At 36.1% G+C, this 25141-nt stretch overlaps 1 protein-coding gene across 9 annotated transcripts in view; it reads left to right on the forward strand.

The window, feature by feature from the left end:
- LOC128890458 (uncharacterized) overlaps positions 1–25141 on the forward strand; it is a 132372-nt gene that overhangs the window by 58084 nt on the left and 49147 nt on the right. For all 9 annotated transcript variants that reach the window (XM_054148943.1, XM_054148944.1, XM_054148946.1 and 6 more), the window contains one exon: positions 17094–17314. In XM_054148943.1, the coding sequence (XP_054004918.1) occupies positions 17094–17314 (221 nt within the window). The remainder of the gene's footprint in view (positions 1–17093; positions 17315–25141) is intronic.

Consider the following 25141-nt stretch of genomic DNA (forward strand, 5'->3'; position numbering starts at 1 on the left):
ACCTAGATGGTACGAATGTTTATGGAACTGACTGAATGCATGTTGTGTAGCTATAGTGGAGTATTACACCTTTATTTATTGTACAGGCGAGAATTTTGGGAACACTACTTTTAAATAATAAATATTTTGTGCCAGGAGCAGTGTAGAAATATTAGAAAAATTACGCAGAGAAATTCTTGGAATAATTCTGTGGGTGCAATAGTAAACAACGTAAACAAAATATTCGTTTACCCAACGCTAAAATTCAGGAGGATAATCGAAATATAAAGGGTAGACAACGTGCATCGCTTTTATTTAGTTGAACAGCTTTCGGAGTCAGGTCGAGTCCATCAAAGCAACCGCGTTTGTAACCTGGCTGGTGAAAAGTTAAGTAGCTTAAGTGTTCTTTTAGTTCGGTTTGCTTGGAAAAAAAGAGAGGAAACCAACGAACGCTTATTACTGGCGTGAGTGCACCGAAGCAAGCCTCGATAGAGAAATGTGCCAATCGCTCCCTGGTAATTCGCTTCCTATATAACAAGATAACATTATTAACGCAGACCCCTACGTCGCGGTGTTGGGTATGCATTAAACGTAGCGCAGTTTGCACGTACGCGAACGAGTCTGGTACGTTTACGTGCGCCATCAATCGTTTTCGCTGAAACGTAACATGATCGCGCCCACCCTGCATCTTTGTCGAACCATTTAGCCCACCGCTCGATAGTATTTCATCACTTGTTATATGTCTATGCTTGACGAAAGAATAAAAGCAAAGAAATTGCTGATGGTCAGCTGCTAATTTAATTCGGAGTTTGTTTTTATTCAGTAATGGACATAGCAAGGAGGAATCATGTTTCTATTAGTCGAGTGATCAATAATTGATGAATATAGAAAATATGGTTGGGCCTTACTATCTTTGTTGAGACAAATAGTGATATGTAATATTATGATACTATACAGAGTGTCTCAGAATTAGTGTAAGAACCGAAAACGGGGGTAGCTGAGACGATTTTAAACGACAATTTCCATTGCAAAAATTTCGGATGGTGCTTCGTTCACAATTCAAAAACGAAGCACCACCCAACATCTTTCCAAAGCAAATTATGGTTCAGAATCGTCTCAGCTACCCCCTGTTTCTATACTGAAACATTTATTTGGAAACATCGAACCTGTCATCTAAATTAGACAATTTCTATTGATAGACATAGATTTCTTTGATAGACATAGAGTATAACCCCAAAGATAGATCTCGAAGAGAATTTCGTGGCGAAAAATTGTGCCGAGAAATTAACATAACTTATATTATTCATAATTCGCCGCCGCGGGATCGCGTCGAGAGCCACGAAGCGCCGGACGCGTAAAAGAACGAAGGGTGCCCGTCGTTCCCTGTAATTTGCTATGTAAATTAATGCGCATTTAAATTCCCTTCCGAAATTACGTGCGTTAATCAGACGCGGCAAAAAGTCAGTCGTCCAGACGCTTGTTAGCCGATATTGTTTCGCTCTGGCAGAATTTAAGCCCGTAACACAATGACCCATATGAGCCAACGGTGAAGACGTGACGCGCATTCGCGAACCTTTCGCATTGTGGCTCTCGTTAACCCTTTCGCTGCGGAAATACACAGTGGGGGTGAATAATTGTAGATCCGAAGGTAAATACTTAATATTTTAACGAAAAAAGGAGGTGAAATTATTGCTTTTTATATTTAACTAGTAATCTACATATGTAATATTAAAAATTGTAGTTGTGAAAAATAATTTTTTCGTAGTAGGAAGACATTGTTTTAAATCTTTAATTATTCAAACCACTGTATATTCGGCTATTTTATATTCACCAATGTACAGTCAGTCTCATAAATATTCATACATTGCTATGTCTATTACAGAAAACTGTCTAAATTGAATGATACGTGCATATTTATATTAATTGTATCCAATCTGACATTTTTCATAACCAACCCAAGTGTTGCGTTCGATCGTGTAACTGTACGTACAAAACGAACGTGATAAAATGACTTGCATGCAGAAAAACACCTAGGAAAAATACCAAAGGAGCGTCTAGGAGAAAAGTTGCATGTATGAGTATAAGTGATCGTAAAACGTTCTTAACGCGTCATCCGGCGACTTTTATTCCCGATGTTTCAATAACTCACACGACTTCCATCAACTCCCGTTCATTTAACTTCTTCGATCGAGCGCGCTCTCTCAGCTGATCCCGTTTGGAAGTTAAACGGAACACTTTGTCCACATGGGCGGCAGTAATGTTCATGGGATGCTATATAAAATTTCAACGACCTCTTATGCGTCATGGGCTATTCACATCCCGTGTGTGCCTAAGATCTAACAATTCCAGATGATATCGCCAGGGGCAGAAGTAAGACTGCTTCGCGAAATAATAGTATTTTAGATACTTCACGAAGCTTCTTTGAAAAATAAATTACTATTCACATTTTTGGCTCTTGTTGTGGCTCGAGAATATTTTGTAGAATGGAAATTTTTTAATTGAATGTTAATCGATAGTTTGGTTCCATTAGTTAGTGATCTCCTTGTAGGTGCAAAGATATTCTATGAATAACATTATACATAAAAATTGAGAAAATATTCTTCGAAGAATATTCAGTGGAATATATTCCTTAATGTCGTTCCTAGAATTTTATTATAGACGATTTGATAATTTATTTTTATGGGTCTCTTTGGTATTTGAAACTACTCGATCAATAATTGATTATATACTTATATTAAAATTGTAAAGGTGAGAAAGTCTTGTAAAATAAGGGACATTACCTAATTTTATAACGCCTAAGAGTATATTTCACATATTAATTTGAGGACGACCGAGTGCTATATAATTCATTAGCGATTGAATATTTTCAAATTATAATATAATTACATAGAATTACACAATATACTATATTTAATCAAATAATCACATATAAATGTGTTATATATTCCTTAATGTCGTTCCTGGAATTTTATTATAGACGATTTGATAATTTATTTTTATGGGTCTCTTTGGTATTTGAAATTACTCGATCAATAATTGATTATATACTTATATTAAAATTGTAAAGGTGAGAAAGTCTTGTAAAATAAGGGACATTACCTCATTTTATAACACCTAAGAGTATGTTTCACATATTAATTTGAGGATGACCTAGTATTATATAATTCATTACCGATTGAATAATTTTAAATTATAATATAATTACATATAACTATACAATATACTATATTTAATCAAATAATCACATATAAATGTGTTATAGTACAAACTGTTATTGCGCAAACGTACACCTTCTCTCAAATTCGAGCCAAACGTACCGCATCGTTCATGAAATATGTAAAACGCAAACGGGACAATACTCCTCCAAACACGAAACGTTACGAGGACTGATTTCGATGTAACTCGAAGGGGAGAGTGAGGAATCCCCTGAAAGCTTTACGCGAACACGTACTTCACAACGCGCATTAAAGCGCGCCCTCGTAATCACTAGACTGCAGCACCGCGGAACAAAGGACGCCAGATCTACACGTAGCGTGTAGCAGCATCCTAAATAGAGACGCAGCGTCCGTCCCTGTCTCGCAAGCAGCGATATTCACTTGGACGACATTGTCTGCGACTTCGGTATAACGTCGTATGCAGAGCTCGATCAAGAGTTGGCGATGCGAGACAAGAACACGATCATCATTAACCCTTTGCACGCGAATGTAACCTCCGAGGAAGGGGGTAGGTCTAGCAAACGTTGGTGGAGATTGAAAGCAGGAAAGGAGGGAAAGAGTTGACAAAAAAACTTGTACGTTCGGGGAATAATTGTGAGAGGAATAATGGGAATGATTAAAGGGATCGAAAAATGAAGTAAAAGATTGAAGGAAGATTGGTGGATGTTCGAGAAATTAATGTAATTTCAGAAAACATTATTACAGGTTTCATTCCTTGGGGAAATTTTCAACGACGATATTGATTTCATTCCATTTAATTCCTGTGGAATTATTGCAGTGTAATTGTAACGTTGATTACAGATTTTTTAAAATATTTATTGAAACTATGTTTTCACTGTTTGTTAATTCTATACAATTTAATTAACGGAATCACGTGGAAATTAGTTCTTGCCTAATCAGGATAACATTTTTTTTTTTTAAACAAAGGTATAGACAAGCATGAATTTTAAATTGTATATTTTTTCGAGGAAGTACTCTGTTATATAATTACATAACGATATTTCGGTTTAAAGAGAAAAGTACGGACGGTAACACACAAAAATATAAACTGGTAAAAAGAATCATTTTCAATAAGAAATTCCTAGACTGTCCTTTTTGGCGATAATTTTTTAAGGAAAGATTCTGGCCCAATTGGGGGAGAGGATTTATTTCTGGATCTTAAATTTCTCATCATGAGCATCGATCGATATCCTGCAGTCGTCACGCTCGAGTTCACTCGGATTGCAGCATACACGAGTTTTCAAAACGACACGTGTTTCGCTGCGGTCAACCGAACCGATGGAATACAAGCCCTACGGGGCGGAAAATATGATCGCTGAATCGAACAGTATTCTTTTGTTTGCTTATAGGACATTGATTTCTAGCTTCGAAGCCCAGAACCTCATAACATTTTATTCATATGATAATATTCGAAGTAGGACAACGATTTCTGACCAACAATCTCGTCGGGCTCTATTCAGATAATGCGTTACGAATTAGGACAATGAGCTTTTAAAAGTTTCGCCCTGAATCTCATAAAATATATACGATTTTTTGTTCATAATGAAAATTCTTTTTGTAATACATTTAAAAATATTAATCATGACCGCATTAATCATGAAGAACATTTCTTGTAGTAGGATCAAATATAGAAAATAAATTTGTATACGAGAGGAAAGTCTTATTAGAAATATATATAGTCTCAATTATAGAAATATAAATTAGCTATTTTTTGGCCTTAAACAGTTTAGTCCAGAATCTCGTCAGATACAGATAGTTTATTACGAATTAGGTCAATCTTAGGTCAATCCAACCTCTCGAATTTTAAATAAATTATTTGTTGTGCTCCGAATCGATTTTAACACACAAATATGCGATCTCGCTTCAAGATTATATATTTGTTAATCCTCAAAGGAACTGTGATCGTAAATAACGATAATTCTGATATAAACCAGAGGTACATATGTGTCAATATCCCTCGAGAAGTTAATGTCTCTCTCATAAACTGGATAATTTCCCTTCCAATCGATACACTATTTTTTTTATCACATCAGACATAAAATTTCGCGATCGTCGCAATCAACCGCAAACCCTCGACAGAACGAGGACCACACGGTCCACGATTGAATCTGCGAAAGGCAAACCAAGGATTCGAAGCTTTTCCCGGTGTTTATATGATCCTCTTTATGTCAGGGAAGCTTGAGGACCGACGGAACGCGTTTCGCGAAAATAAAAGTGGCGTTTACGGTGTACCAGGCGAAATCTTCGAGCTCCTCGCGTCACCGCCGTTTACGAGCCGGATTCGCAGCTTTGGTCAGGGAACCACGGTTATTTATTCGATAATGACGCGCGGCGATTAACGAAATCATCATTTCGACGTCGAGTTCGCGCGATCGTTGGAAAAGCTCTTTCGGCGTCCTCGGTGTCCGACGGATCGATCGATGCTCCCGATTTTCGAGGACCCCGTCGGCCGTCGATTCGATAATGAAACTAATTGCTCGGTAGTCGATCGACGACGAATTTCGTCGTGATACCTTCGATGCCGTTCGACAACTCGACGACGTCCCGCCGTAGCTTGTTAATCGAAGAGGCGAGAGAAATTATCTCTGTCGATGAAAATCAGCGGTGCATAGCGAGGCGGAAGTGGCGACAACGCGACCGAAATTCTCGAGTGCAAAGTTGGCAAATATTCTACGCGAGCGTTTTTCTTAATTATCTGCTTAATAAACACTCGCAGCTGTCGTGGTCAAAATTTAAGAATTTTTTTTTTAGGATTTAAGTGCACGCTTTGACACGTCGATTGCCTCGCAAATATTTGTGAAATTGTCTTGAAATGAAATCAGAAAATCTTTGCAAACGATTCGCAGATTGTATTTATGGTAGTGTAAACAATACATGTACAATAAAACGAAAAGTCATACAATTTTAATAACACTGCACGTCTGTATATTCTCTGAATTCGTTTGGCAAACAAGTGTTTTCATTCGCATTGTCTCTTTGTGAAATTGAATTGTTTCGAGTATAAGCGTACCAGGGAAACCTAACGCAATTAGAGATCCACAATACAGTCGCAATGTTGCGAATGTTAATAAAGGCCTTTGATTGTTCCCGTATTTCAGTGTGCCATAATCGTTCCACGCTAAACGGGGATATTTCGTTTAACGCCAGGTGCTTCATGCGTTCCATTATTACACGTGGTAACTGACCGCACTTCACAAAGCACTGTAAACGAGCAATTAACTTAGTCCTGTTGAAATGCATTTGCGGCTGCATTTCCACGTAAGCGACTCGTAACAGGGTGCTACAGAACTTAGGGTGGTCCCAAAGAGATGCATATTTGGGAATTCATACGGGACAGACCCGTTCTTTATGTATAAACAAAAAACTAGGCTAAAGAAAAAAATAAAACCTCTAGATAGCGCTTAGATAATTTAACAGCAAAGGGTTGACAAGCATTTTATAACGTTCACTCCCATTCATTTTCTCGCAATTCCTGTTTAAACAAATGGAATACATAAAAATAATATAATACACACAAGATAATAATAAAAGTAACTAAACAACTAAACGAAAAGACTCCTACTACCACCCAGAAAAATATCCTTGAGTCGAGACTCCTTAAATCAGTAAACGATGAAAGAATAATCATCACACACAAGATAATAATAAAAATAACCAATCAACTAAACGAAAAAACACTCCTACAGTCACCTGGAAAAATATTCTCGAGTCGAACCTCCTTAAATTAGTAAACAATGAAAGAATAACCCACCAGAATTTCCTTCATCACCCTCTGTCACCTTAACTAAATCCACGGAAAAAAACACGAGGCAGGAATTCCGTAAAAAAATATTCGCGCAATTCTTGTCGTCACTTCGCGGTCTGAGCATCGATCGTCGAGATCGAGTGACGTTAACGAAAATATTTTCGACCGTAGTTTGGTTTCATTCTGGAAATCTCGCGAACGCAGCCGTTGGCGGCGACAAAAGCGTATCGAGGCACAAAAAAAAAAAATAACGATTTCTGAACGACCCTGGTTCTCGTTCTCCACTTTGCGCACTGTTTGTGTTAAATGACGCATGAACGCGTAAAACTTGACACGTTGGCGAATTCGAAAAAGTTCCCCCTGGCGTGAACCGCTCGTTTGTCGCGAGACTTTTGCCCCCAGGAAGTTCGCCGCAAAGTTGAAAGCGAATTCTGATATATTTTCGCGATGCCTAAGCGCCGCTTGGCCTTCGTCGGAAAATTCTTTTGCAAGAATGACGGGAACAGCGGATCTGGAAATTATACTCCAGCTGTTCGTGAGTTATCGCCAGCAAACACCGCGTCACTGGTTAACAATGTGTCGGAACATTTATCATTCGAGGCTCCTTGACCTGCACGGAGCATTCTGAGCCTTGCGCTGTGCAATTATCTTCGGTATTGGTTCCGTCATTTGTCAATTTTGTGGCAATTCGAATTTTAAAGCTGTTCTTTTGGCTCTGGAAAATGTAGAATGTTTTATAATTTTATTGCGTGGCATTGACTTTAGATATGGAACGACTACTTGATAGTTGCTAGTTGATAGTTGAAGGGGGTGTTTTTTTTAATTTTTACCAGTTGCAGAGACAATTTTCGTTATTCTTTTACCGCCAAAGCAATTAACACTGGCTTTTGAAATTTGTTATATTTATTTATATAAGGAAGTACAAGATTCTATTCATTGATTTAGGAGAAGTGTTTCAGAGCAGAGGAATTATCGTGATTCTTTTGTGGCAAAGCAATTGACCCGGGCTTTTGAAATTTGTTATATTTGTTCATCTAAGGAAGTACAAGATTCTATTAATTGATTTAGGATGAGTGTTTCAGAGCAGAGGAATTATCGTGATTCTTTTATGGCAAAGCAATTAACACTGGCTTTTGAAATTTGTTATATTTATTTATATAAGGAAGTACAAGATTCTATTCATTGATTTAGGAGAAGTGTTTCAGAGCAGAGAAATTATCGTGATTCTTTTGTGGCAAAGCAATTGACACAATCTTTTGAAATTTGTTATATTTGTTCATCTAAGGAAGTACAAGATTCTATTAATTGATTTAGGATGAGTGTTTCAGAGCAGAGGAATTATCGTGATTCTTTTATGGCAAAGCAATTAACACTGGCTTTTGAAATTTGTTATGTTTGTTTATATAAGGAAGTACAAGATTCTATTAATTGATTTAGGAGAAGTGTTTCAGAGACTTTAAGCGATAGAATATTTTTTAAAAATTCATTTCGAAATAAAAGAATTCTTTCATAATACATATTCTTCCGTACGTAAAGTCCGATCCACCCGTCCGATACGTGAGAATTTCGTTGGTACGTTTATGACATGCGGCTTTTCGAGGATGAACACTTCCCCATCCGCTGGCGCCAGCGTGACGCCATACGCGAGTTGATGCTCGATTCCAGGTGGCACCGCGATGGTGCCATACGCGAGAATTTGGGAATTACTGCGACAAAGGCAACTCGACACGATCCACTTGGACGACTTCTGTTTTATTCGAAATAAAATATTGTAAATAGATATGATACGATGATTAATTTCAAAAATCAGCTATTCAGTCTAGTCATCATTTAAGAATCCATAATTAAAATCAGCTGTTTCGACATTAATTTGACACATTTTAGATAAACATTTAGTAGAATTTGAATTACGAAAGAGTTCTTACGCAAAATATGAAACTGAGGGATAGAACACCCTTTTTTATATTTCAACGTCCATTTTGGTTTCCTTTAAATCGACGCTTCGTTTCGCGGATTTACCTAAACGCGAAAGTTTGAGGACCATAGTTAACCTACTTGCGAATTTCTAGTCGACGGAAAGTGGGACGTTGTTGGAAACTCGGTTGACATTCGCCAAGTTCGACGCAGATTTCTGATGGTCGGGATTTGTTAAAGTCGGTGAAAAATTCAGGCTGAGCGATGGGAATACTTATTTCTCCAAGTTCACCTGATAACCAACATTAATAGTGCGATTAGCGACTATGTGTCCATAGCGCATTTGTACTTCTTTGTTTTTAATAAGTCAACTTGCAAGAATTTTTGTTCGGGTTTCAAACACGTATGCGAAATCGAAAGAAAGATTAAATTATAATGCTCCAAAAATTGTAATATAAATTTATAAAATTACTGTGTTTTTAAACGTGTAACGTAACGTAGGTATCAGAATTTTTTTTAAAAACTGTAATTTTCTAGTACACGTATTGATATATACAAGATATATATACAGCAAATACTTAGGAATGTCTTCTTCTCACGACTTTCTATTTTACGACCATAAAATATGTATTTTAATCATGAAAAATAATTAGTCAAAGTTTGCAGGGAAGTTTTATTGCGAAGTTATAGCGAAGTAGACAACGGCGAACGTTAATCTTTTTCAAACGAATGCTGCTTTTTATTTACCACCGTTTAACATCTGCGGCGTGAATCGAACACTATGAATCTTGTCTGCCTTGTCGCTGAATAAAGAATTTAATTTAAAGCGCGGACGTGCACGAATTCCCACGTTTCGGTTCGTTAACGATCCCTAACACGTGCTGCCGGGTACAGAGAAATCATATTTTTTTTCATTCCGACAATCAAGTTTAACTAACGTGTCAACGAAGAAAACGCAGCGCGCTTCGTTGTATGTACGTGACATTATCAAATATAACTGGATGAGTTTCATGACAAGACAATTGTTCAAAAATATTCTCATACCTAATTAAATTTCACGTTTCAAAACATCGTAATTTTCTAAATTTATATCACAATTTTTGGAGCATCATAATTTAATTCTGAATATTATTTAATTTTTCTTTTGGTTTCAATTTTTCAAACCTCTAGTTCCTTTATCTTGTTAAGGTTTATTGTATTTTATTTTACATGTAAAATATCCTTCTCTTTAAATTCTAGAACAGAGTTTCGAAACGTCGTTAATTTTCTAAATAATAAACAATTCAGATCGCTGCCTAAAACTGGGAATATCACAACTCCCTCAAACGATAAAAACTAACTAATAGAACGTACAAAAATCAACACAAGGTATTTTTTTTTTCGTCGCGTGGTTAAATATGAATTTACATAGAAAATAAGTGTGCAGAAACGTTACCATAAAAAGCTTTTCACCTCCCGGTATGGCTTTTCGCGTTGGTCCAGTCTCGCGAAGAAAATAATTGGCTACCCGAAAAGAATCACATTCAGCCTTCAATATTGAGAATTTTGTATACTGCTTGCTTGAAATTCGTTGGACCGCCGCTTGACTTTTTTGGTCGAGGGAACTCCTTTCAAAAAAATTTCAGTTATTCCTTTCGCGGCATATGTAACGAGTCCACGTATACTGAAATTCACATGTACGTGTGTAAAGTGAGATCCTTAGTGCACTTAATGCACAGGCTGTCCTACAATGAGTACGAACGAGGGGGGAGTTACTTCTAAGGCAGGTTGCTAACAGAATATGACTGCGCTAGGCTCTCGCATCGTAACTATACATTTCTCTAAAACCTCAGGTGCAATTAACACGTGTTCCTATAGTTGTTAAAAACAATGTTAATAAACAATGTTAATGTCAAAAATGGCACTTATCGTTAAACATACTCATTCTCATTTATAAACAATTCACGTTCTCATTTATATACTTAGGTATTTATTATTCAGTTAAAGCCTGAGGATTTTTTGTTATTATTTTATCTTCCTCCATGCATCAGTATAATATTACAGAAATGATAAATATGATGCAAATCGTGCAAAAGAATTTTGTTTTCCTTATCATTCCAAGTAATGGTTAATTCATGTATTTATTCGTGTAAATTATTTTTTAGACACTTATTATTATGTCTCAAGCCTATCTATTACCTTTTATTATCACGCGTTCCAAAATAATTCTTACTTTCCTTGAGAAAAATGTATTTCCTTTTGCCAAGCATCGAAGAAATCATATGGCTCGATAGTTTTGTTCGAGACTGTACATATGTAAGTATGCCAGCGAGGAATTCAAACGGCTCCTCGAAATCGGATCATTTCCAGAAGTGCTTTTAAACCTGGATACTCGAATCTAAGGGCCGCTGCATCCAATTTCGTCGTCGTTTGTGATCCCTGGATATCACGAAATTTGTGGAAACACTCGCGATAGATATTCTTACCATGGATCGAATAGAAGTGCACCTCTAGCGCTCGTCACTAGAGCATAACCAGCCGATCCTCTTTCAGCGAGTCCTCGATCCTTTCCTTTCGATACTACCGATCGTTATAGTCGTGATCATTGTACTAGCGTATACAAGTGGTCACCGTAATCATCTGTCAAAATTCTCCACCGATTCAAAACTTCGATCATACATATCGCAGCTTGGTAGACCTTTGTATTTTATTATTATATTATACTGATACACGAGAAAAGATAAAATAATAAAAAATAATACGTCGGCTTTAAACAGAATAATAACTACTGCGTTTTCACGACTGTCGATAATTATCAAGTAAGTTGTGAGAGAAATTAATATATTTAAGAATAGAAATCACAAAAGAAAAATAGATTTTTCCCAAGTAGAGTGGAATTGAAAAAATGATCCAGTGTACTTTGAAACGTAAATAAAATATTCGCGAAGTTATACAAGAATCAAATGAATTCTACACTGTCAACAAAAATTATGAAAAACATTTAATATATCACTAACCAAGGAATCCAATTATCAAAATTTAAATTAGGCGTCGGGACACCCCTCCATAATTTTCCTCAATCTGACATATCTGCTTTCCCTTTCTGCTACCTTAAATCAAATCTCTGAGACCCATTCTACATTACAATCGAAGAATTTCAAAGATCCTTTGTAATCAAATCCCTTTATTAAAATTTTCCCAATCAATAAGAAACGCATTATTATCATTCCTCTTTACTTCTATGCTTGAACGTTCTTTGTTATCGCGAAAGAACGTTCTGAAAGTTCGTTTAACGTAGTATTATGTTTCACCAGAACATCATTGTTGCGCGATCCCCATTGATACTCGAGAAATTGTAGGTAAATCGAATATGATTCAGGGGGAAAGAAAATAACGCGAGTTATGGCACGTAAAAGCGACGTTTGCGGAGCTATAGTTTAGCTTGTGTACGAATCAGCATTTCGATAATCGAGCACTCGAGGAGGAAACGTTCGAGCGACGAAGATTCCCTCGAGGCGATATCGATGCTTGCTATTGTCGGTGAAAACAATGGCGACGATTTTCCAGAGAAATTCGTGCAGCTTGAATAAACTGTTTCGACTACGAAGATGTACGAGGGGTATCTGTGGAAAAATAGAACGACACGCCATGAATTCTTACGTCGGTTACCATAACTCTTCCTAGAGAAAATACAAGCGGAAAGTAAACAGCGGAATACATAGGTGAACATTGAAATTATCAATGAACACGTGTGACGTTTGATATGCTTGGAGAAATGGGGGATCATTTGAACTGTTTGAAGAATTTCACTCTCACTTTTTCTTACATAGAAGAAGTCACTACGAATTTCTTGTTGGAGGAAATACGCTGTCAGGTTTGATACAGTAGCTCCTATAACTTCAGTTTCTGGACTTTTAAATTTCGTTTCGAATATACTGGCTAGAGATATTGTATTAGGTCGTCCCATAAGTTCGTGCCGAAGACTGTGTCGAAATTTAATAAAAAACCACAGAAATTTTCTAGTAACGGTATAATGACTATCTGAGAGAGGTGAGAAACTGTTGCGAAATGAGACAGATTATCTTTTCTTGTGACACTTAAGAGTATGTTTCACATATTAATTTGAGAAATAGAAGTATAAATGGCACAAACTTTTAGGACGACCTAATAGAATTTAATACTGGAACTGTTGAACATCTGTGTCCTTCAAATTAAAGGGAGAAGGGACACATTGATTTATCAGGGTAGTTAGCTTTTATTCCATTTTAATATCTGCCATTAAAAATTGGAGCAAGAACAGTGTTAGTAATTGAGTGATTTTTAAAAGCAGTTCGAGATGTACCTATTTTATATTAAATTAACTTGCTTGATTATTCTAGCGTCAATCACAATAAAATTTAATATTTAACACATACTATTTTACCTTATGTCCAATACCATAGACACATAAATCAGCCAGGAATGATTTTCTTTATGCAAGATAGAATAAAATTCATGTAATAGATAGCTAACAGACAGCTAACAGAAAGCAAACAGAGTAAATACACGTACGCGCATATATAATATTGAATTTATATGCCAGTGCACGACAGCGTTGCATTTGCATACCAAGAAGCGTATTTACCCAACTCAGAACTATACAAAATATTTATATAAAATTCTATTTTCATGTTGATACGTAAAATAGCACAGCACACAACTTATGGCGGATTTGCATATGAATAAAAATGAAATATAAACCCGAAGGATGAGAATCGGATGAAAAATTTTCTCGCGTTGTTTTATCTCGAGAAAAGGAAAATTAGAACTGTGCGGATAAAAGTCTAAGAAAAAATTGGGTCAGATTTACCGATTATTTTCAAATATTTCAAACGAAGAACCACCGCCTGCTGTACCATACTTAATGATTTTCCGCGACAGGATCATTTTTTTTTCGTATACCTGTGTCGCGGGTCGCGACTTGTTCGTACCTCTCGAAGTAGAGAAGGGAAAGGGCGAACAACAACCGCGTTATGGTCGATTCGAGGTCTCCTTAGATCCATTGAGAAAATAATTCGTGAAACATTAATATCGCAGCAAAATCATATTCCCCAGCATTCTTTAAATAATAAGTATTGTTAATAATTAATTTAACTATTGTCAGAAATTAATATTTAGTTGGTGCATTCGATAGATATTAAAATATCGACAAATTTCTCACGATTAATGTCTCGAATAAATACTTATTCTGAACCATAATTGTTATTAATGTTTAATCGAACACTAAATGATACTGCATGTATCACAAATGTTTAATTATATCGAAGATACTAAATTTTATTCGTTCCAATCAATAGATATTAAAATATAGAAATATATCTCACGATTACTTATTCAAATTTTATTCATAAATTAAATTGTGCGTCTAACGAGCGTTTCACGGTTGAACAACTCGAACGTTTCTGTAATTATTAGTTCCTCCCGCGTAAATAAATGACGCGAAAGTACCTAATTAAAAATTTCTAGATCTGACACTTTCAACAATTTCGTTAAAAATCCTTGGAAAGTGTGGCAAATAATATTCAGAAAATTTGAGACGAGAGAAGTGAAGGATCTATTTTTATTTTTATACTTCGATCTTTCGTGGACATTTTTTTTCTAATCAAAGTTAGGTATTCTTGCATTTCCTCGATTTTAGCACAAATTTCTATACCTACATCATTATAATTAATATCAGATAAATTGGTCACGGAATAAATTGTTGAGATTCTATATTCGTTATGTTTTAACATTCTGCAGCGAGGCGAGTTTATTATAAAAATTAGAAAATTTCCAGTTAGAAATAGCGATAACTGCGAACTGAACTTTCGAAGGGCTTAATTAGTGTTGCGACTTCGGCAGAGTACTATAAAATTCCATCATGCGTGAGTTCCCTATATATTACCCGAGCAGCAAGAAATATCTTCGTACTTCTCTCGAGGTAACTCATGAAAAGTATTTCCCAAGGAAAGCTAGATATTACAGCGATGGGAAAGCTTCTACCGAGATGGAAAATTTACGAGTAGATACATCTATATACCTACTAGGTAAAAAATACAAACGTTGTCAGTGTAATGTATAGACATTAAAAGAATTTATACTTGTATCATACTTGCATTGGGATGTGTAATTGCATCATTTATAATAAGTATAAGGAATGAGTTTATATTCAACGATTTAAAAAATATAAATTATGGTTATAATGTGACATATTGTATCACATCATACTATATTATTTAATATTATATTGAATTGCATTGAATTATATTGAACTTAACCAAGTTCCTTCTTCCCTGAAGAACTCTCAATTCCTACCGTAACTTCGTTACATCTAAACATTAAAATTCATTTCACTCGTTATTTATCTTCAACAAGCAATTGAGACAATACAAGGAAGAAATGACACGAGAGGAATGAAAAATTGCACGATCCCAGGTGCTCGTAAATTCACATCAGGTGTATATTATTACTGACAGTCGTATTTGCAACGCGATTGTCCATTACGCAGATGCATCGCCCCGCAAGATGTCTCTTTCCGTGCGAAAAGGCAATATGCATTTGAAAGCGCGTTGGCGCATGGGGAATCTGTCAGCAATAATATCGCAATCTAAACGTCACTTATCCACCCCTTGACGAACGAACAAAACGCTCTTTGTTCGCTTTTCCACGCGCCGTCTCCAATTTGTCTCGTTCCTGTTAGACGATGCTTACCAAATTAAGTATTCCCAGTTGATAATGGACAGGAAACCGAGAGAAACAGGATGCATCGAGTTATAATGCGTTCGACTAATAGCCTTGCTTAAATTGGGTCAACGGGTTAAAGTAATTTAATTGTTCCCTCCAACTATCGAGGAGAGTCACTCTCTGCCGAATCAGCTCGTCGAAGGACTTGTTAATGGCTACGTTAATTTAGTGTGTCTACTTTTATTTGGCCGATCAGTTGGAATTATGGTCCTGGATTCGTGATTAATTGACTGCGGATGTATACGTGAATTTATATTTTTATATACATGGATAAGGAAAATGGAAATTTAAATTCAAGTACGGTTTGTCTTGTAAATTGTGTAACGTGTATTTTACTTTTTGTATTGTATGGATCTATGCATTTGTACATATTTTTGTACATATACTTGCAGTCTAGTGATTGAATATTCAGCTAGCAATATATATTCTTTTTTGTCTTTTAAATGAATATTATTTTTCTGAAGCACTTGAAAACCTTGTCAAATGATTATGTCACTATCAGCCTTTCGATACCCTCATGGAGACTTTACCTAAGACATCCTGGCTTATCAAAGATTATTCAGAAATTTCAAAGCAAGCACCTTGACACGTAAAAAGAAAACACTTTAAAGTAATATTATATTTAAAAAACTCAGAAGCTGATGTTAATCTTGAAGCATAAATTAGATGCAATCTTGTTTCATGAAAATCAAATTTACAAGCGAAACGATAATAACGTTTCCGACCTTTTCGTTTCACATTTTCGGAACATCGATCAGTTACTTGTTATAAAAAACTACAAATAAATATATTCGTTGCATTTACTTAGCAATTTTTCACGTTCCATTGGATTCGCCACGATAGCTGTCAAGTATTAAGCATAATAGATGAAGGGTTTAATCGATGAAACAGATTAAAATAATCGTGTGGGGCTATTACATCTTCGCTCTTTCGATCAAGACGAGATTAGCGGTTAATCGATTGACCTAATTATTCGCGTAATCCCCGAAGGTGACGTAACGTTAATTCTAAATGCAATGTCTAATACTGCACTTAATTACTGACCTTTTTCCACGATAAATTCTGGATTCTCTCCTATTTTATGCAGGAAGGGCTTCTTCGATCAATATTTAACACGTAAATTGAACTCGATGATAAAATAAGATGAATGATAAAAATTTGAATAAAAACGTAATAAGTATGAGTAGTATGGAATACTTAGTGGAATGCCACCTGCAAGTCCATTAATAGTCCAAGAGCCAGTAACGATAAGATAACATTTAAAATGTCTAATATTCACAACTGTATTTTAATACAAAACATTTGATCGAGGTCAGATAATATATCCTTACGCTCAATCCTGTAAAATAATCAACACAAAACATTTAATCATTTTTATACGCAAGAACACGAAATGTTATTTTCATTTCAGAATGACGTAAGTAACCTCGTCGCTGGTTCTTAGACTATAACAAACTCTTGTTTTATTTTTCTAACCCAGTCGTGGCACGTTTTTTTAGGTGGATCGTGCGGAGAACGAGGAGGGCCAGGGAGGGGGTGGTCTGTCGACGTCTTTGGCGGGCTACAGCGGTGCTTCCGGTTCGAGGATGGGCCCTGGGCCCGATTCCGGTAGCAGTGCTCCCTCTTCTGTTCCCCACTCGCTGGCGACCTCGAGGGACGACGAGGACGACGAGGACGAGGAAAGCAGCGGCAGACGATCGAACGGCCACTCAGGAACGCGGTGAGTAAATCCGATCCCTTCGATCCTTTCTGGATAATCGTGTTCGCCCCCTGACAGTCACCCCTGCACCGTACAACCCCCCCAATTTGATGAACTCTCCGAGTGGAGGATCCCCGAGTCTCTTCGAGTGTCGCCGACCGATCCAAGATCCATCCACGTGCGATTAGACGTGGACTCGACGTCCACTTTGGAACGATTTTACCCTGTAGGATCGATACTGTACCTGTCGTTCCTCGCTTCCTCGTAGTTAATAGTATCACCCTGTATAGACTACGTTTGGAAAGTACCCGACCTTCCCTTTCTTTTATAATAGATGCAGTTTGGAGTGTCGTCCTGATTCACTCACGCGCTCTCTATTTTGTTCATTGTTTTCTACCATGGTCCTGGGAAGAAATTATTTTTGTCAGATCTGAGAAGAACCCGACCTTTCCTTTCTTTTATGATAGATACAGTTTGGAGTGTCGTCCTGATTCACTCACGCGCTCTTTATTTTGTTTATTTATTTCTTTTGTTTCCATGGCCCTCGGAAGAAATTATATTTGTGAGATTAAATGCGATACTTGTGTGGAAAATGTTTATTAAAATGTTTGATTTAACACATTATTCACGTGGAAACGTTGTCCCTGCAGATTCTGTTCACTTGATTAACTGAAACATTCATCATACAGGAATCGATAAATGACCAAGGATACTCTTTTTCATATGGTACAATAAAATACATATGGTAAATTTCATGGAAAACTTTATTTAAATAATACATGACAAATAAGAACACAGTATGTATGCTAATTTATTGACATCATTTATTCGAACAAACAGGCTTACAAATGAGTTTTCATTCATGATAAAGTATAGTATTCATCAGGAAAATAAGTAATACATTTCCCAATCTTTTTTACAATCTGTATTATTCTCTGTATTATTCTCTGCAACTGATTAAATAATTAAATAATAATTGGAACAACCGCGCAGGGCATTAAACAATCTTAGAAAAGATAATTCATGAAGGAAACTACTAACCAGAAACTCGTAAAGTTTTCTTCGATTCGCGCTCCGATTGGTCGAAAGGGATATCTACTCGAGCGTTCCCATTGAGCTTTTGACTTCGATTTCTCCGCGGGATCTTCGGGGAAAGTTCTGAGCGACAATCGCGAATCCAGTTGGTCGCATCGCTTGTAGCTCGATGTCCTTATACTTCGATCTTGTGGTTGTCCGTGGAAACTGGTCTGGAAGTTCGCTCGTAAATAGAACGCGGAAGGGAAACAATTTCATTCGCGAAAGGGCATTGATAACTTTAGAATGACCGGAAAGTGTTGCGCGATGTACAGCAGCGATAGTCGCAATTCATTGTGTAGTTTCTTCCTCTTCCAGGTCACTGTTCAGAGAAAACTAGCTGACAGAGCTTTAATTTTAATTATACTGAATTCAATTTAATTCAATTAAATGTAGACCTTATCCATTTTTCATTATACAAATAAAGTTAGTTTCACGAAATTGATGTTCAGTAGTTTTACATAAAATGGGCCATGTATATAGGGTGCACGAAATATATCGATTTTTACATATAACTCTTTAAATATAAATGAGAACGTTGGATGGGCCACGTAGTTGTCCCACATCGTAGCTTCTCGTCCTTCCTCGGAAGGAACAGGTTTTTCACGTACAAACACGTTCCAAGAGCGTACGTGATAACCGCGATAGGAACGTGTACAAAGCATGTCACTAATCCTGACAAGTTTCTTCAACATTTATTTTTTGACTCTCCAAGCATCTGGGAACTCCTTTCTTGTAAACTAACGTACGCTGCACAGAACCACGCGATAAGATCTCCAAGAGATTGAAAAATGATCGTTTTTCTTTAAAATTTTCTAGATATTCTTACGTTTTTCTTTACATTTTATTTGTATTCTGTGTATTGTATTGTGCTGTGTTTGGATCATTTCTGATACTCTGTAACATGAGAACGTTTTGTGTGCTAAATTTGTGGTTCACCATCATTTCTGCAGTGAAATGTTTACATTCGTTAAAGACGAATTTTCAGATGATAATTTATGTTTTACATAAATGTTATGTTATGCATCAGTAAAATTAGAAGAGTAGGATTCCTAAAAATGTTATTAAAATTTTATTTTTATTCTATTCTATTAATCTTTGAATCTTATTCTTTTTGATGTCACGGTTCTACTACTTTGAGTTTCATCAAATTTTCTAAAGCAGAAAAAATACTCTATTAATTACTGAAAGTAAATACAATAAATAAATAAACAACATTGCCTTTACACCGTAGTATGAAATATTCCGTGCTTTACAATTGTCCTCGTTGAATTGCAAAATAAATATACATATGTATCCCGTTTTTATTCCACCCGGTGGGGCAAATCCTTCGAGCATTAGCAGGATTCGAATTAATCCAGCGAATTTAAACCGTTTCATCGGCGCTGAATGCATTTAAATGTCCCGTGATCGTGGTCCGTCATCGAACCGCCTTTGAATATTTCATATTAAAATTAAAATTCATAAGACCCACGCCTCTAAGTCCCGATGGAAAGTTTCTATCAGCAGAGGTAAACTAAGATTACCTTATATTAAGAATTCCGCCGCTTCGCGGACGACCGCAAAACCCTGAATCCCTTGCCTTTGACAGAATTAAACTTCGCCCCCAACTTTGTCACAGCCATCGTTAATTTCTTCATCTTCTTTGCGATGCGACTTCCCCAGCAAAACATTCGCCCCCGTTTCGCCGCATTCTCCACTGAAAAATTACCCTCGCGTTACGCTTTCATAAATTTCCCTGCTTCATAAAAAAAAAAAAATATCACCGAGATTAATTGTACGTTCCAGTATTCGCTCATTTTAAATTCGAAAATTCAACATACTTTCCGACGCTTTCACTTTTCGTACGTTTTAGGCCACACGATATATCGTTTGGAGTCGCGAAAATCGTCAAAATATTTTTATTCGATCGATGTCGTTAAAATTTGATTTTTATTTTATTTCATTAACTTTGAATAGAGAGTTTCAATTTTATTGTATCATCTTATTCTTTTACTAATAAGAATTTACGAAAAATTTTGATATCTCGTCAGCTCTTTCGACGAATGTTTATTTTTTTTTTATCAGCCTCACTGCTGCTCTACAGAACAGACCATCCTCATTGGATGGAAAAGGGCGAAGTAATACATTCCATGGGATTATTCGACGCATCCTGCTTCGTTTCAAAATGAAAAGATTGCATGGAAATCGTGACCGTCTGGTAGGAAGTTTTCCGGCCAAGTATTTAATTACCTCGTCGATGTTGTTACGGTTTCCACTCAGACGCAATAAGAGCTTACCATCTGGAATCTTTAATCAAAAGTCGAGTTCTCGGAAGTCCTTGCAATAATTCCTTCCAACTCCGATTTAACAAGCACCCTCGATCTTCGAGAGGTAAGTCTGTTCAAGCTGGTGCGTAGGAGTACCAAGGACGCCTTCTGTTCTGGAAATCTGCGAAACTCTCCTCTGCGCAACTCTTGCTCGCAGCTTCTTTTCTTCGACGCACGCGCGAAAATTTGTCTGTGCTCATCTTAATTAATCTTATTTGGATGTGCAGAAGAATATAATATCTGTTTACTCGAGTGGATACCATAGAACGGTACAACAATTTTTATGAAGATTGAGGATTTCGCCTTTTTTACAAAATAGCAAATATTACGATTTATTCACGTACATTATAATAACAATGTTTATAACCGAAATATGGAATTATTGAATATACTTCATTTTCTATTTTTCGTTTTAAATAGAAATGATCAGCATCTGATATCGCTATCAGTATCTTTTATGAACACAATCTGTTTATTTCCATGAAAATTTAACGTCCAAAAGTTTTTGCAAAAGTGATCGTCATTTTTTCGTTAATATATTCATTCGAAGAGTTAACCTCTTTCAAAGTTACATACACACCGTGCAAGAAATTTGCACTTCGTTCAACGTTACCAACAAACTTATTTTCAATGCATCCGGAAGCAACCTTCGGGTGACACTCGCCATGGTCCGTCTCTTCCAAAGTCAACACTCGCTCGCGTTCGATCAAACTTTGTCAATTCAAACAATAAGTCAACCACTATGCGTCAGTCTCAGTTTACCATAAGCAAAGTCGCTTACTAATATGAGTACCACAACATTTTGTCAAATTAAATTGTTCACCAGCAAGCATATCTCTACGTCGAAGATATGTCTACACATTTGACCAAATTTTGAAAAATTATTCTTTCCATTTAGATTACTATCAGCAATTTGTTTCATACACATTTATTACATTTATTAAATTTATAAAAACTTATGTATTTAACAATTACCCACGTGTATTAAGTAATTTATTTTTATAATTACCAATGTATATACTCTTTAAATACATCAATTTGTATAAATTTAATAAATGTAATAAATGTTACAATATCTACTTAATGGTAACCTATCGTGAATTATTTAAAACACAGTTTTATATTGAGAATAAATTATAAATTTCTTTGATCTGCATTTATTATGCATCGTATAATAACTTGTCGACTATGCTTGCTATTTTGGAGTAAAGCGCCACAAACTCGAAGATAAATGTAACTCGTGGCGAATATAAATTACAGAGACGAAACATTAATCGCGCGTTGCGGTTTCATTTACATATTTTCCCGTGATTACATAATACATGCACGCGTGAATTATTTGTCATTTGTTGCAATGTACGCAGTTTACACGGATTGTATATACTTTTAATATTTAATTTCAATTTCTCTTGTACATTATCCATAAGATATAATATTTTCTTTCCTACAGACGAGTACCTAATTTATAGGTAGCAACCACATTTAATATGTAGTTATATACTACTGTAAATAATGTCTATAGCATGACAAATTATTTTTGTACATATGTATAAGTATTAGTTTCTAATCGAGACAGCGATTTTGGAATAATATTTCATAAATCGAATATTTTTAATTTTTCAGGTAAAAGATTCGAATCAATTTTCTTCGAAACGTATCCTCGTACAGACAAAAATTGTCCAACATTCTCCATTTGATTTTTTTACACTTACAATCATACCTTCGTACGAACTCCATTTTTATGTCACCCAACAAAATTAACATAAATTTATTCAAACACAGAATTCCCAAAGAACCATGCCTTAATCCATCAACGTTCCAAACAGTAACCATCCTCTACCAAATAAAACACTTTCCATTTTCCACTTTCATTATATTCTGTCCATACAGGGTGATCCTTAATTAACCGTGAACATTTCCAGAAGCAAAACTGAACTTGCCCCTCTCCCTAGATTTAACGCGAATCGAGTTCTTCAGACTGCACAGGTCCATCAGGTGAACGATTCTCACCTTCAACTCTCGAAAAAGAACGCAATTACGAGCCTGATATCGCGTAAAAATCGCGCATACAAAGTGCACGTAGGAAACGAAGAGTGATTTTCCGAGTCCCAGACGTGGCGATTAACTTCGCAGCGGAGTATCGGTGTTCTTTGCGAAGGAAAATGCGCAAAAATTGTTCTCGTTCGTTTGGAACGAATCGATATAGCGTCCTATTAATCCCAGTGAGATTGGCCGTAGAATAGAGGACCTCGATATATTGTACAATGCGATGGAGATGGACAGACGGACACAGAGAGAAAGGATGAGCGTGATGGCACGCGTGAAAAAAAAAAGTACGATAGACAAACTGTATGGTGAAACTGTGAGATAGAGATTGAAAGTGAGAATGAACGATCAGTTTTTATTGTTTGCACTGTTAACGATCGCTATTGAAATGCCGGAAGGTTAGAATGTCGCGCGCGAGAAGCGTTTCGTGCATTGGACACTTTTTGGAATTAGCTTTTTTGTAATCTTCGGACGATACTTCATCGTATCGTGAAATTTTATCTAAACTTTCGAAAGTGGTAATTTTGTAATGGTTCGATGAATAGTGAGATTTACGAGACGGTTTTTCGAAGCAAATAGAATTTATTGATGTTTGGAGTTAGTATTTAATTATAATGGTTTTACAGTATTTAATTGCTCCATTTCATGATAGTAAGTGTTACGGAGGGTCTTCTAAGGCAAATAGAATTACAGAAATGGACATAATAGAATATTCATTTATTGACGTTCAGAATTAATAATAAATCATAATCATCTTCCACTTTGTAATTGCCTTATAATAGTAGCGAGTAAGTAAAATTTATTGATGGATTATACATTTTTGAACGTCGATAAAGAAATTATTGCTTAAAAGACCAACGAGTCTCACTGTGTGAAAAAGATATTTTATGTTTTATTCGTTTTCGATGTTATTATTTAGATAATAATTTTGTCCATTTCGACTCGACATCATTCATTTACAGGTGACAGAACATTCTCTTTAAACCAGGTACATGTTTTCAATTCTTCTTGTAATAGACACCCGTGTTTCTCAGGTAGATAGAGGTAAGCTGGGGCAAGAGCAGGAGTCGTAACTGAGTTGTGTACAAAGTGGCCTCGAGCAGTCAAGTGAATTTGATCCGATTATAGTAACCGCGATCGCGTTGATACCCTTATCATTCACTGTAATGGATGTTTGAGCACTCGCAGCTTAGTTCTAGCCCCATTTCTCTCGTTGAATTCCAAAATTACCTTCCCTGTATAATTGCAGACATACGTTCTTTGAAATGTAGAATTTCGTTAAATTTTTGTTTATTAATGAATACAGAGAAAAAGCTTAAGGAACTTTTTTAAGCAGAACTCAATTCTCTTTGAGATACACTTGTACCATTTTTTGATATTTTTCCAAGTTTCCAAGATATAGTAGAAGAAAGAATAAAAGAGTAATGGATAATCATTATTCATCATTGATCAAGTCCCTGTATGCATTGAAAGATTGTTCTAACCTCTGTTTAAACATTTAACAAATAAATAAAGTCTGTAAAAGAAACGAATGTGTACCTTTCACCAGACATAAATGACAGTTTAAGTTGATTTATGAACTAAGAAAAAAATATTGATGCATACGCCTATGAAAGTCGTAAATAAGCTGATGCATACACCTATGAATGTTGTCGAGTCCTTCCAAGAAAAAAAGGGGCAGACAGCTGCGTCTACGGTCTCCCCCATTTCTCATAATCACGTACGCATTTCCAGGAATTTATGTAGGTCACTGGGAGCATCATTCATTCATTAATGGATGGATCAGTTACGAAACTTTCAAGTGTCGTAGCTCACCGTAGAATCGTCCGATTCGGTTCTACCAAAATTCAAATTAAAGGGTACGAGTTCTCCTATCTAATGAAAATTTATTATCAGTAGCAGATATCGTTAAACAATTATTTGTTTATTGCCAACATGTTTTACTTTCGAATGATTTTCATGAAACTTGGTATCTAGGGGTTTTTCGGGGCGCTGATTCCAAATTTGAATTCAAAATGGCGGATCCAATATGGCGGAACAAAATGTGAAAAGTAACTCGATTAGAGTGAAATTTGGTATTCGGGGGTTTCCGGGGTCGCTGATTACGAATCTGAACATAAAATTGCAAAATTAAAAGCGACGGTTCTACATTAGAGATTGTCATAGTCGGTAAACAAGTAATAATATGCAAACCGTTCACGAGCATAGTCCTACAAATAAAATCTTCCGAATACAATTACCAATAAAAACATAGCCAACTCTACCAAGCACGATCATCCAACGAAACAACCAATTTATTCCAAAGAGTGTCCCGTAAAGAATGAAGATTAAGTAAAATCGATCCATACACTCTATATAAGTCCTCGTCGAGGCTCGCTGGCCTGCAGCTCTAGCGCGCTGGTGCGTCTCTGTGTGTGCA

Source organism: Hylaeus anthracinus, unplaced genomic scaffold, assembly GCF_026225885.1.
Source record: "Hylaeus anthracinus isolate JK02 unplaced genomic scaffold, UHH_iyHylAnth1.0_haploid 12000, whole genome shotgun sequence".
Lineage (NCBI taxonomy): Eukaryota > Metazoa > Arthropoda > Insecta > Hymenoptera > Colletidae > Hylaeus > Hylaeus anthracinus.